Genomic DNA, 16,017 nt, shown 5'->3' on the forward strand with positions numbered 1-16,017 from the left:
TTAAAAAACAATAAACATAATTTTCTAAATTTTTAAAAGACTAAGCCACTTCCTTAGTTTCACATATGGTTGTATTGCTCTGTATACTACATTTAAAGAAAATTTAGCATGTAAGTGTATAATTAAATTAACAGCGAGAGCATTCACAAAAGTCGAGACATTTAAAATAGTTATCTACATTAAAATTCATCACGAACCGCATCATTTATTAGTGCTACTATTCAATTTTAATTTATCTGTAAGTGAAACAGCCCTTACCGTAGGCAATGCAATAATTGGTAGTCGTTGATTAACCGATGACTACCAATTGATATTATTATTGATTGTAATAATATTGTTATCAAAAAATATAGTGTTTTTAAATTTTGTTATTCAAATGAAAAATAACAGATAATATCATACCAATTTTCAATTCACAGTTCAAGTATATTTTCAAAATGTATGAATATTTAAAGAATCTTCTAATTTCTATAGTATTTTTTTACTATTTGCTAAAATTTTGAACAACAGATATTTTATTTAAGTGGTAAGTTTAGAATTCAAGTTAAATAAGAATATTAATTTCTGATGGATTAGTTTTATAATTTACATTTTTTCATTACTTAGATTAGCAAATTTAGTCAACGNTACTTAGATTAGCAAGTTTAGTCAACATTTTTACCACTGTTGACAGTAAATAAGTTAGAAAATTTTATGATTGTTTTAATTTTTACTTTTAATAAAATATCTTGATACATTAAGTTTGATTTTTTAACTTTTGTGTTTCATATTTGTTGAAGTACAACCTCATAAAGTTTTATTTTATTTCATAACAGTTCTCTAATTTTTTAATTAAAAAATTGATATCATTTAATATTTGCTAACATTTTGTACATGACAATACATTGTTGAGTACTAATTAAGTATTTTATCTTTATCATGCATCATTAATTAGTATAATTATTGGATAAAAAAAATTTAAAAGACACAAATCAAAATTTAGTTATAAATAAATAAAATAAATCTGTATTTATTTTGTTATATTATTCTACTATAAATACAAAAGTATTAATTAATTCATAATTTTTCATTACGGAGATATAAATTAATAAATAACCAAGTATTTTCTTGTATTTTTAAATTAGTAAAATTTTTTAAATACAATTAACTGAATATGATTTATAATAACAAACTTGAAATGGTATTTCATCAAATTGAAAGTAAAACAATAGAATTTTTCAATAAAATATTTTAATACATGTAATATGGAAAAGTGGACAATTTAATTACTCATTGAACTTTTAACTTAATCGATAATACAAAACATAATATTAGAAAATTATTAAATAAAGACAATTATTAGTTTTTCATAAAATAAAACCAGTTCTGTTTTTAGAGAATTATCAAATTCCTTTAAATATTGATGATTCAGTTTTGTTGTATACATTTTTTTATTTCTTTAAATAACTCTATAGAAATAATGGATGTTAAAATCAATAACATCCATAATAAATGTGAAAAAAATTCTATGATTTTAAATTGAATTGAAGTAAACTTCAGAATAGTAAATTCCAGCTCCTAACATGTAAAATAAATTATTATTTATTTAAATAAAGTGATTGGAGGTTGCAAATTTATAAATGTAAATGAAAACAAAAATTGAATAGTAGAATAATTATAATTAAAAAGATATGTAGAAAACTTTATTATGGAGTAGAACTATAAACATTGAATTATTAGTTAAAATTCCAAAATTAGTAATGAAAAATTTATTACAAGTGTTATAGAAGAAAAATTAATACGTAAAAAAAAAAGTTGAATAGAATTTTTTTTATTACTAAAAAATTAAAAAAAATTAAGCTTATCCATTTACTTATCTTAACAATATTTAACATTCAAAATTAATATGGTAATCATTATTTTTTTTATACCTTGCATATTTTAGGTAAATTTGTACATTATTACCATTGATAAATAAAATATTTGTTATTCCAAAAATATAATATATAAAATATGCTTAGTTCATACTTCTTAATTCGTATTAATTTTGTTTCTAAACTGCCATAATAATTTTCTATTTTAATAGACATTCTTTCATATTATTGTGTTTTTTATTAATGGTTCATATGTGAATATTTAGTATTATTTCTTGGATTCTAAATAGTTTTATTTTTATTTTGAATTCAATACTTCAAAAAACATGCTCAACTTGATATTTTCTTTATAATAAATAACAAATTATACTTAAATTAAGTTATATTTTAATACTGATTTTTTTAAGAGTGCTTACTTAATAATTGATATCAGTTTTATAGAATGTATCAATTTTTTAAAATATCTATTGGTTTTTATTTTCATTTTTCATTTTAAATATACGTGTAAAATGATGATTCCCTTATGTATTATATATGTATATTAACTTAAAAATTTGAAACTTTAATTGTTTATATCTAATAAACAAATAAAGTTATACTAAAAATTCAAATGCCATTTACTATTAAATTAAAAACTCAAACATTTTATTAAATTCAAAATATGTGTTCCCATTTAAAAAAACAAATTTGACGCCCTTACCAGGTATAAGGGATGAACTTAAAAAGTATTACATAGTTAATAATTCAGGAATGATGTGTAACTAAAGATAATCGAAAAAAACATGTTTAATTTATTATTATTCTGTAAGTAATTGAGTGGGTAATGATAAAAAAATCACCCTATATATGTATAATATATAAGGGATTATAAATACAGGTAGCTAATTGGATTTTTATGACATTGCTGTATAGTCACGGATTCTTTATTATCAATTATGACTATCAATAGATATACTTTCTGTATTGTCAGTTAGTGTATTTATAAACTCACAACAATGTGCCTTACTACCATTGATAATAACAATGCTGTGTACCTGCTAATATCGATGTCATAAAAAATCAATTAGCTACATGTAATTGTAAAACCTTGTGTATTATACATGTATATTAACTCAAAAATTTTTACCCCTATTGTTTGAACACGTGCAGAAAAAAGTAATATTTATGTTTTAAATGTAATATTGTATTAAAACGTAATGTTGTCTAAAAAAAAAGTACAAAATATTAAAATATTATATTCACTATTATAAATTAATTTCCATTTTTCAGTTAATATTTTAATAAATTAAAACATAGTATTATGTTATGATTACTCAGTAATATTAATTAAAACTTGTAATACGTGTAACAACTATTTTGTTAGTTGTATCCTTACACCTCGTAATAAACCATCTTTTGAAAATTTACTTTAAGTTTTTTGTGAAAATTATTCATGAAATTATATGTTTGTTATGTTAACAACTTTTCAAAACAGTGGCGTATTTAGGAGTAGACTGTGACTTAGGGTATCATTTTTTCCAACCAAACTAAAATTTTATTAAATTTATTATTTATTTATATGTAACATAATTTATAAATTATATCAATTAATCTTAAAATGAATAAATAAAATAAAATTATATAAAATATATGTTGTAACACTTTATTTTCGAAAATTTAAGCATTGTTGTCTTAAAGTGTATTAATAATTTTTAATTTAACATGTATGCAATTGTAAATACATTTTTTTTAGAATTTGTGTAGTTAAATTATTTGTATAGTTTTAGCGAATTACTTAAAATAAATTCACATCAAATAAATTAAATTAACAAATTATAAATGTATGTGTTAGTAATAAATTATTGTTATTAATAAGTAATATATTAATTAAAAATAAATATTAAAATATTGAAAATCAAGCTGTATGAATTTAATTTTCAAAATATTTATGTATGTTATTACAATAAATTTCAAACATTCGTAAAACATAAATGTTCATCGAATAATACCTAGAAGATCGTATACCTAATTGAACAATAGAATCCGTTTGACGAACGTGTCCGTTCAATGATCGTGTCCGTTCAACGAACGTATACGTTCGACAATCGTGTCCGTTCGTGGAACGTGTCCGTTCAACGAACGTATACGTTCGACGAACGGACGATTCAAAAATAGACCCCCAGGTAGACAAAACTGTAGAAAAAGCTGAAGGCGGATCGGTTCTGCTGTCTACAGCGATGATTCGTGTGGTAAATACACAAACCGGTAAGTCTTGTATGGCCAGAGCACTGTTAGATTCTGGTTTGATGTCTAATTTTATGACGAAACAGTTGGCAAATTCACTACAATTCTATCAAGAAAAAACTAATCTCACCATCTTCGGAATTGGTAATTCTTCGAACGGGGCCTTAGGTCGCGTTCATTGTCAAATTCAGGCTACAACTTCGACCTACAAACAGTGTACATCATTTGTATAACTGAAGGATGTGACAGCTCGTGTACCGTTAACGTCTGTTCCGATTCCTAGCAGCCCTCTGTTATATCATATTATAATAGTAACGAGTATATTACGACAGTTTATACCAAATTGATGGTTTTAATTTAATAGTTTGTTTCTAACATCTCTTTGGTATGAGGTATAAAGTAATATGTTAATATAATTTTTTTTTATTATCAAATTTTAAAGACTTGTCCGTAAAATAAAGTGACAGAATTAGGGTAAAATAAAGAAAGCTGGGCCATAAAATATGGATGGGTGTTTAAAAAGTGATTCACAAGTTGTTACTTTCTTTTCCATTGGTTATAAGTCACGAATTTGTCATTATGAAATAAAAACAGCCGTCTTAACGGCTAACTTAATATATAGTATTATTTTTGTATTTACAAAATATACAAAAATTAAGGGTACCTCATTTTGTCACGTTACAAATTAATAATAAATTAAAATACAATATGGAATGTTTTATATATAAGATATTTTTTTAAACAATAATTAGAAGGATAGCCGAAATAATACTATATATTAAGTTGGTCGTTAAGACGACTGTTTTTATTTCATAATGACGAATTCGTGACATATAATCAATGGAAAAGAAAGTAACAACTTGTCAATCAATTATATCAGTTACAGTTTTAATTATTTTATAAGTCAATAGTTATCTCTATATTTAATATTTTTTACGACATGGTCAATTATAAAAACATTTTCTTTTCATTTCTTTAATATTTAGTGGTACCATATTTTAATAATGACCGTAAAAATTAATAATTCAATTAATTTTATTCTTGTTATATTAAAAATATGAAATTAACTAAATTGCTTAATTGTTTATTTTTTAAAATCCTACAGTGGTACGACAGATTAAAATGAATTAGACATCAACACATTACCAGTACATTTGAAATTACTATCTAGACCCCATCGTTATCATGTACGATGTAACTACTTAACATACATAACACTTGTTATACTATAGTTTGAACTTAAAATTACAGTTATTATATAAAATATAAATCATATGAAATATGATATTTTCATATTAGGTTCATATATACAGGGTGATTTTTTTATCATAACCCACTCAATTACTTACAGAATAATAATAATTTAAACATTTTTTTTTATTATTATCTTTAGTTACACATTATTCTTGAATTATTAACTATGAAATACTTTTTAAGTTCATCCCTTATGCCTGGTAAGGGTGTCAACTTTGTTTTTTTAAATGGTAACTCATATTTTTAATTTAATAAAATGTTTGAGTTTTTAATTCAATAGTAAATGGCATTTGAATTTTTAATAAAACTTAATTTGTTTATTAGATATAAACATTTAAAGTTTAAAATTTTTGAGTTAATATATAGGTATAATACACAAGGGATTACAAATACAGGTAGCTAATTGGTTTTTTATGACATCGATATTAGCAGGTACACAGCATTGTTATTATCAATGATAGTAAGGTACATTGTTGCGAGTTTATAAATACACTAACTGACAATACAAAAAGTATATCTATTGATAGTCATAATTGATAATAAACAATTCGTGACTGTGATAGCAATATCATAAAAAACCAATTAGCTACCTGTATTTGTAATCCCTTGTGTATTATACCTATATATTAACTCAAAAATTTTAAACTTTAAATGTTTATATCTAATAAACAAATTAAGTTTTATTAAAAATTTAAATGCCATTTACTATTGAATTAAAAACTCAAACATTTTATTAAATTAAAAATATGAGTTACCATTTAAAAAAACAAAGTTGACACCCTTACCAGGCATAAGGGATGAACTTAAAAAGTATTTCATAGTTAATAATTCAAGAATAATGTGTAACTAAAGATAATAATAAAAAAAAATGTTTAAATTATTATTATTCTGTAAGTAATTGAGTGGGTTATGATAAAAAAATCACCCTGTATATATTTATTAAAAGTCTAAGTGTTAAGGATTTTTTTTTACCTTTATCTGAGCATCTCACCTCTACTTATTTTTCTGTTTAAAGATAACTTAATGTTTATTGACTCTTTGTCTGTTAACCTATGGTATCTTAGTTGATTTTAATTCAAATTTGATTATTAAATTCAAATATTTATTTAAAACTAATTTTCTTTTTAATTAAAGCAGGAATCCATTTAATTATTTCCTTAAAAGAGTTTCTATAAAATACTCTCTCTCTTTAAATCTTTCAACTGTGTTTTTGTAATCAAAAATAATACTTATTTTTGATTACTATTTTAGCTTTGTTACGAAGATGAGAAGGTATTAATTTTACTATGATGTTTTTTTTTTTTTATTAAAATTTTTTTTTTGTGTGTCTGTTATCATTTTTTCTCAGCTTTCATTGGACCAATTTCTTTTAACGATACGTCAAAAGATGACAAATCTTATCTAGTCGAAGACATTGCCTCAAAAATTGAAAAATTTCATTCGTTCCCGTAAATAAGGAAAATTTCTAAATAAATTATAATTTTAAAAATCGCGAATTTTCAATATTTTTTTTACTTAAAACTGTCATAACTTTTTTAAAAATGACCAATTTAATATAATTTTTTTTATAGATTAATGAGGTATTTACTTATTATTTTGTATATTTTTTTATAAATTTTTACCTGCCCAAAAGAGGGGATTCAAAAGGGCTCATCGTTTCCGCTAAATCTGATTAAGGTAGATTTTTTGTTTCCGCCAAACCGACTTGGACTTTGTCTTTGTATGACGGCCGGCGGCCTATGTAGAGCACCAGGCGTTAGCCTATTCTCTCTTGTATGAGGTTTTTGCTTGAGCGTAGTTTTCTTTCGTATTCTAGGAATAGCCAAACCCAGGGCCGTCCTTAGGGGAGGGCAAGCAGGGCCCAGGCCCTGGGCCTCGCGCTTTTGGTGTCTCGCACAAAAATACCAGACCTGGAGAAAGATGAGTAAAAAAAAAGGTCATTGAGAAAATTTTCCTACTTGCGCCAGATGATGTAAACTCCCCGCCACTTCTCGCACTTCAAAAAAAAAAGTAGAGTATTACTTGGCAATTTCATTTAAAATTAATTAGTTCTTGTGATTATATATTTTTAATTTGTATATTTAAAAAAACCTGCTATTTAAACAGAAGTAATACATTTGAAATACAATTTCAAACATTATAAAGGTAAACGTCGAAATATTGTATTAAATTTATATGGATTATATATATAGATCAATTGGTTTACTAATTTCCCCATGTTCATTTTTCACTCAACTCGCATATGCACATACACTCGAGATACGCGATTAGGCAAGGCATGTTATTTTAATCGACGAATTTCGTAGAAAAATAGTCAAAATAATAAAACCATTTATTCACCGAAATAACAAACTGTTTGTACCGGTAATTTTTAGTATGTGTTCGTTTTTCGTGGTCGTTGGAGCTTAAATATCGTGTACCAAAATAAAATGAGTAGCCGATTACGTGATAAATATCGAAAATTTAAAAGTGGTGCTGAAAAGCGAAAACTTAAAAATGTTCAAAAAGAGCAGGATAAACTTTTAAAAAGCTCTTTATGTAAATTTTTAAAAAAAGATCAAAATGATTGTGTTGCCGGAAGTAGTAGTCAAGTTAACATTGAAAATAACGAACAAAAATTATTGTTAGACAATATTACTATTGAAACAAAAGAATTACAATCCAGTAGCAATGATGTAAATGAAAATCTTCAACAACTATCAAAAGATTTACTACTCCAAGGAGATACAGAGAACAAAAAAGTACAGGACGATGAAATTGATTATGACGATCCAGGTAAATGGCAAAATATTACAGATAAATTACGAGTTTATTTAATAGAAAACTCGCCTTCAAAAATTATAAATTATAATTTTCCATCAAACGACGAAGGTAGAAAATTCAGCATAACACATTATAATCGAATAATGAGAACGGTGAAAAAGTGGTAAGAAATTGGCTTTTATATTCTAAATCTTTAAATCGAGTTTTTTGTCTCTATTGTCGTTTATTTTCTTCAAACTCAACTTCATCATTGGCGTCAGAAGAATTTTTTAATTGGAAACAGATAAGTGAACGTTTAAAAGAGCACGAATTATCTATTTCACATAATATAGCTCAAGAAAAATGGCTACAACTACGTATGAGACTTAATCTCCATACAACTATAGATAATGATATTCAAAGAAACGTAAATATTGAAAAAGAACGTTGGCGTAATATTCTTAAACGAATTATTGCATGTATAGAATTTTTAGCAGAGCATAATGACGCTTTTCGTGGTACAAGTTCTAAGTTATATACAGCTAATAATGGTAAATTTTTAGGCTTACTTCAAATGATTGCAAAATTTGATTTAATTATGGCTGATCATTTAAAACGTGTATATAATAATGACATCCATGATCATTATTTAGGTCCTAGGATACAAAATGAACTTATTAATATTATTGCCACAAAAATACGTGATGAAATAATAAATCGAGTAAGACAAAGTAAATATTTCACAATTTTATTGGACGGAACTCCTGATAAAGGTCACAAGGAGCAGCTTACATTTTTATTGCGCGTTATAGAAATTTCGAAAATTTTCAAATATGAAATAAATGAATATTTTATATGTTTCATTCATACTACAAGTAAGACTGGCTTGAATTTAACAGAGGAAATAAAAGCACAATTGAAACTAATGAATATAGATTTAAATAATTGTCGTGGCCAAGCGTATGACAACGGGGCGAATATGATAGGTCATCATCAAGGAGTGCAGTCAAGAATCCTTTCTGAAAACCCAAGAGCTTTTTTTGTTCCGTGCACTGCTCACAGCCTTAATTTACTTCTCGGAGATATGGCATTATCCGTACCAGCTGCTATGACATTTTTTGGAGTAATTCAAAGAATTTATTCTATTTTTGCTGCCTCTACTGAAAGATGGACTATTCTTCTCAAATACGTTTCAGATTTTACACTAAAACCAATGTCAGATACTAGATGGGAATCTCGGGTCGAATCGGTTAAGCCTATCCGTTTTCAATTATGCCAAGTACATGACGCTTTAATAGAAATTAGTGAATCAACGAAGGATCCTAAAATAAAAAGTGAAAGCTCGTCATTAGCAAACTATGAATTTTGTTATGACTTTATTTTAAGTGTTGTTATTTGGTATGAACTGTTATCTGCTATAAATAAAGTTAGTAAGAGTCTTCAGAGCAAAAATATGGAATTGAGTAATGCTGTACAGTTATTAAGTGGTCTTAAAGATTTTTTTTATAATTTTAGAAATGAAGGGTTTGAGTCGTCAAAAAAAATTGCGCAAAATTTATGTGAAGGCCTTGATATTCAAGCAGTTTTTAAACAATCTAGAATTAAAAAAAAAGTTAGGCAGTTCAATTATGAAAGCAAAGATGCACGTCTAAATTCAGCTGAGCAAACATTTTACGATGATTATTTTTTAGCCGTAATAGATCAAGCAATCGTATCAATTAATGAACGTTTTGAACAACTATCTCATCATTCAGAATATTTTGGATTTTTATATAATATTGAAAATTTAAAAACATTTGACGAAGAAACGTTAAGAAAACATTGTATGGATTTAGAAATTTTATTAAAAGATGGTGAAAATAATGATATAAATGGTATTGAACTTTTTGACGAATTAAAAATTTTTTGTAGAATTTTGAACAAACAAATGACTTCTATAGAATGTCTTAATTTAATAGAAACAACATGTGGCTCATTTCCAAACATTTCTATTGCATTGAGAATATTATTGACCCTTCCGATAACCACAGCAAGCGCAGAGAGAAGTTTCTCCAAGTTAAAAATCATAAAAAATGATTTAAGGACATCTATGACACAAAATCGTCTTTCTGATCTAGCAATTATTTCAATCGAACGTGATCTGTGTGAAAATTTAGATTATAACGATATTATTGAAAAGTTTGCCGAAATAAAAGCCAGAAAAATTGATTTTATGTAATTTAAATTGTTTTAACGAAGGTCAGTTTAAATAAGACATTGTTTTTTATTCTTTTAATATTATTAAATTAAAGCAAATTTTTGACTAATATTAAAAAGCCACTGTGGGTACTCTTGAATTTTATTACAAAGGGGTCATAAATAATTTTACAATTTAAAATTCACAATAAATAGTTGTTTAATTTTTTTCTTTATAAGTTTTTAAAATTTGTATAAAAACATTTTTGTTGTATTTTTATTTATAATAATGATAAAAATGAAGTGTTGTTATCTATGTTTTGTTGATATAAAATTATTTGGCCCTAGGTACTAGCCTGGTACTCTGGCTATTGATGAGCAAAAAAAAAAATGTTCATTTTTGCCCCGGGCCTCGCAAATTGTAAGGACGGCCCTGTTTATACCTGTCTATAAATAGAAGCTTGAGAACCACTGGTTAAAATATATGCCAAAATAACCCGATAATAATTATCTACTATTCATTTAATCGAACTTATTACTATTTTTTATTGTTATTAGATAGCAGTGCATTGATAATTGTCAATCATTTCATTCAAATTATAATGAACAATTTTTTAAGGCGCATCTTTTTATTAATAATTTTTTTTACATTTTAATAAAAAATATTTAGTCTTATAATTACATTAAAATATATAGTTTTGATAATGCAGTCTCAAAAAGCGTATGGAATAAAATTGAAATCCGTTTTAGAAAAACAAAAGAGGCAAGTGATAAATTCAATAATAATGAAATTAACCGATTTGAATTTGTGAAATTAGTTTTCAACAAACTTTCGAAAAATTTATAGATCTATTTTTTATTATAATATTACAGGTATTAGATATTTTTTAAGCTTATTGTAAATATTTGAATTTTATTTCAATGTTTTGATGACTTGTTATTTTCTTATAAAATATATTTTTATTATTCATTACAAATATATATATATACATACTTAAGATAATTATCTATTAGAATTTATTTACCTTAGGTAAAATGTCATATTTTCTTTATAAAGTTATGCCTATGTGATAAATTCAGTAATTATTCAAAACGACGTGACCATATTTAGAGGTGGTTAAGGGGGTCAAAAATTCTTGGGGACGAATTTCATTTGATAGTGATAGGACAAAAAATTACTTTATTTTGCTTATTAATATTAATACGCCGCGCAAAAATATTAAATACAGGCCTGAACGTATCATTCAATAAAGGCCAAACAATTTGGTACTGACAACTACCTAACCTGGCCATATGTTAAAAGCGATACTGGATCGTCATGGTGAACCATGGATAAAACTAAATGATTCTCAAATTTTTCGGTAGATAGACTAGTAGATAAAAAATTAAGTTTTGAAAGTGTTTTGGAAATACTGATACTTTATATATATACAGGCTGATTTTTTTATCATAACCCATTCAATTACTTGCAGAATAATAATAATTTAAACATTTTTTTTTTCATTATCTTTAGTTACACATTATTCTTGAATTTTTAACTATGTAATACTTTTTAAGTTCATCCCTTATGCCTTGGAAGGGGGTCAACTTTGTTTTTTTGAATGGTAACACATATTTTTAATTTAATAAAATGTTTGAGTTTTTAATTTAATTGTAAATGANAATGTTTGAGTTTTTAATTTAATAGTAAATGGCATTTGAATTTTTAATATAACTTTATTAGCTTATTAGATATAAACATTTAAAGTTTCAACATTTTGAGTTAATATACATGTATAATACACATGGGATTGTAAATACAGGTAGCTAATTGGATTTTTATGACATTGCTGTCTCAGTCACGGATTGTTTATTATCAATTATGATTATCAATAGATATACTTTCTGTATTGTCAGTTAGTGTATTTATAAACTCATAACAATGTGCCTTACTACAATTGATAATAACAATGCTGTGTACCTGCTAATATCGATGTTATAAAAAACCAATTAGCTACCTGTATTTGTAATCCCTTGTGTATTATACCTGTATATTAATTCAAAAATTTGAAACTTTAAATGATTATATCTAATAAACAAATTAAGTTATATTAAAAATTCAAATGCCATTTACTATTAAATTAAAAACTCAAACATTTTATTAAATTAAAAATATGTGTTACCATTTAAAAAAACAAATTTGACACCCTTACCAGGTATAAGGGATGAACTTAAAAAGTATTACATAGTTAATAATTCAGGAATGATGTGTAACTAAAGATAATCGAAAAAAAAATGTTTAATTTATTATTATTCTGTAAGTAATTGAGTGGGTAATGATAAAAAAATCACCCTGTATATTAAATTTAAGCTTGTTAAATACTTTAATATAAAAAAAAAAAAAATTTCGGGCTTTATTTTGTTTTCATGGTGAAACGGACATAAGAGTTAATAATTAAAAATGCGATTTTTGTAAAAAATTACAATATTAAATTATTAAATATCAATTTCATACTATATTTAATTGCTAAAATAATTATATATTCATATATTAAACTTAGAAGTCATACAACTTGTAATCATAATATAAATAAGGAAATAGGAAATCATATTGCTTTTGGAATAATCCACCAATTTTTTTAAATTAATCACTATCTATAGATTTTCATCGAAGCGTTTTTAATGATAGTGCTTTTAATCACTGTCAGATATTATTTATACTGGACCCAACTATGCTACGTCCCTTCCACAGTGCTGCGACCACACTGTGCTGGGTTTTTTTAAATCAAATTTCACTTTTTTCTTTGTTATACCTATAATTTTAGGATTTAATGTACTTGCTGTAGTTTTGATTTTATATGACAACCCAACCATCAGTAGGTGATTTACCCACCGTTGTCAGTGTTGCATTATATGCTGATAAAAATCTATTAATATTTTCTTTTATGGATAATCTATTCACCCTACAGTCTAATTAATACTTAAAATAAATATGTTTTAATCGTTTGCGCACCTCTCTCTATCAAACCATTTGATTGGCTTTGGTATGATGAATTCTTACTTATCTTTATATTATGCTCTATTTCAAACTCTTAAGAGTTGAAAGGAAGGCTATTATCTGAAACAATTTCATTTTGTAGCCTAAAATATGCAAAACATTTGTGTAAATCTTTTATTGCATTAATACAATGTGTTTTACATCAATAAACTTACTGTATGCTTACTATTAATAAAAATGTGTATTTCTTCAAAAGAAAAAATAATACAATTACTTGCTGCATTTAATTAATTTTTTTAGTTCGACATAATACTTCAGATATTTATTTACCTTTTTAAGCTATTCTGACATAATATATTCATAAATAGAATATAATTCATTATCATCTTTAAATGACTTTAATTTCTTCAATACTTCAGCACTTCATGGTGGTACCCCACCAGTTACTTGCCTATGCTTTTAACTGTGGGGTTAGCACACGTATCCATTTCTGGTGCGGTACGCTCACTTCACTTAGGACCAACTCAGCCTCTTCTATAAACGCATTCCAGTTCTCTTATTTCTTACCAAAAAAATCCGACAAAGAATCTCGCGCCACGTTAAGCTGTTGTGGGACAGTAACGACATTTCGTTAAAAGTAACGTGTCGTTGCTCTCTAGTTCCATTGTCCGGACGGAATCGATTTTCGGATCGTTCTACTCCGGTAATTTCCCAATTTGAAGCGAAAGTTTTCAGTTTCTTACTAAGGAAACTCGAAAACCGGAGAACTGTTTGCTCCGGTGCTGTTCTTCCCGATTCCGATTTAATCAACCGAAGAAATTTGAATTTTCTCCGGAGCAATGGGATCCCGGTTGGTGTACTCTGAGGTACCGGCCGTTTTCACGGGGTAAATATATTTTTTCACCGAAGAACTATATTCTATGGTTCTGTTCCATCAAAGTCCGGTGTAATCCACCAAAGAACTCGTCATCTCCTCAAAGCTCCAGTGGGGGGGGGGGGGGTAAGGGGTCCTGTTGAGCCGTTTGGTCGAAACATTCCGGTACAGCCATATGCTTACCTCCTTTCCGATCAGACATGTAGTGTTTCGGTCATGCCCTCTATAATTCGCCTAAGCGTGTAGTGTAGTGATATGGTTCTGTAAGAACATTTATTACTATGTTCTTACCACTTGTATTACACACGTTTTATTTCTATTTATTTAATTCGTAATACATATTAATTAGCATAGAGGGAGATGCTGATATGACAATTCTACTCGTCTGTAGCCCGGAGCTATTGACGTCGAACTAACAAAGGGCAGTTGTGTTTGATTGGCCGTTATAGACATAATTTTCAATATTATTACTTTCGTCTTATTTATATTATTTATAACTTTACTTGTTTTATTCAACGACCCGTCTATCGCCAATTGTCATCATAGCCAACCAACTCCGTCTCACTTGGATATACCTACTAACCAACTGTACTAGGATTCAGGTCAGACGTATTGTACATTACATATAACTTATATTTACTGAACATCTAAATATAACTTTACTTTGTCGTTGACATAAAACAATAGTCTAATTTTATTTAATAATCTATCCCCTGTAACTAAGGTACACGATTGCCTGTGTCTCCTTCAGGTAATTAAAACTCATTTAAGGAGATAGGGACGATATTTGAGCAGACGTCGGGTAGCTTCCGATTCTTGGTTTTGACCAAGATCCTCAACTATTAAACTAACCCCTAACAGTTCCCTTATTAGTACTGTCAAGTACCCCTTCCACACTATTGGTGGGCAAGTTGATTTTCAACGTCAAAGTTTCCACTTTTGTTTCCAGCCGGCATATAATAATATAAAATTATAAGAACAAAGTTGTTTGTAATTTTTTTCTATCATATTATTAAATCAAAAATATATGTTCCATTTCAGAAAATTATAATTAAAGACTTTTATTCCTGAAGGGATAGAAAAAATATTATTTAACTACATATTATTGTAGAGTTTTATGAAATTAATATTTTTTACAAAAATTTAAAATTATCAAAAGTTTCTGAGAAAATGAGTGTCTTACCAGATTTTGATTATTCAGTATATACTATTTCATCATCATAATAGTGTAAACAGGCTGTTTCATGTTTATATTTTTAATTAAATAAAAATGAATTTATTAAAAATTACATTCCTGTTTTGATAAAAAGCGTGTTAATAACCCCTTAATATTATTTTATAATTGCGTAGAGTATAGAATACATGGTCGTCTGACTGTCGTCGGACACAGGAATGTGCTGACTAAGGGATTTAGGGCAACCATAGGTAAAGGACTCCTACTGTAGGTCCCCTACAGTCAGTCGTGGTTTAGTAAGCGCTAATTATACTCATGTGTTATTCCATATTATAATTTTACTTCATTCTAATTCATTCTATTTCATTATCCTATTCATTTGTATTAATATCAAGAATTAACGTTGTATTGTATCATTTACTGTTCAATTACATTATATATTCTACATTTTTATTAAAAGTGAGTGTTTTCGTTTTTTTTATTAAGTTTAATTCCTTTACCACGTGGGTCCGCACAAAAAGCAGATCAAATAAAAATTAGTATTTCTAATCGCAAACTACTGAACACAATGTAGTAACTTAAAAAATAAAATAAAAGTTGTTGAGTTAAAAAACTAAAAACTAATAGACCTAAAAATTGATGGAGAAAGGGCCAAAACAGAAAAAAAAATTATCATAGTTATTATGATAATTATAACGTTGAATTTTTAAAATTTACTGATTTCGATGATATATTATCTAATGCT

The 16,017-nt window shown here is 26.5% G+C and overlaps 1 protein-coding gene across 1 annotated transcript; it reads left to right on the plus strand.

Annotated features, from left to right (window-relative positions):
• Positions 1 to 4,069: 4,069 nt before the first annotated feature.
• LOC126896004 (zinc finger MYM-type protein 1-like) lies at positions 4,070 to 10,290 on the plus strand. The gene is made up of 4 exons (XM_050668399.1): positions 4,070 to 4,220; positions 7,887 to 8,105; positions 8,297 to 8,803; positions 8,972 to 10,290. Exons 1-4 carry the CDS (start codon positions 4,070 to 4,072, stop codon positions 10,288 to 10,290), a joined length of 2,196 nt encoding a protein of 731 aa, XP_050524356.1.
• Positions 10,291 to 16,017: the final 5,727 nt, after the last annotated feature.

The sequence above is a fragment of the Daktulosphaira vitifoliae genome, unplaced genomic scaffold (genome assembly GCF_025091365.1).
Source record: "Daktulosphaira vitifoliae isolate Bord-2020 unplaced genomic scaffold, ASM2509136v1 Scaffold_1, whole genome shotgun sequence".
Lineage (NCBI taxonomy): Eukaryota > Metazoa > Arthropoda > Insecta > Hemiptera > Phylloxeridae > Daktulosphaira > Daktulosphaira vitifoliae.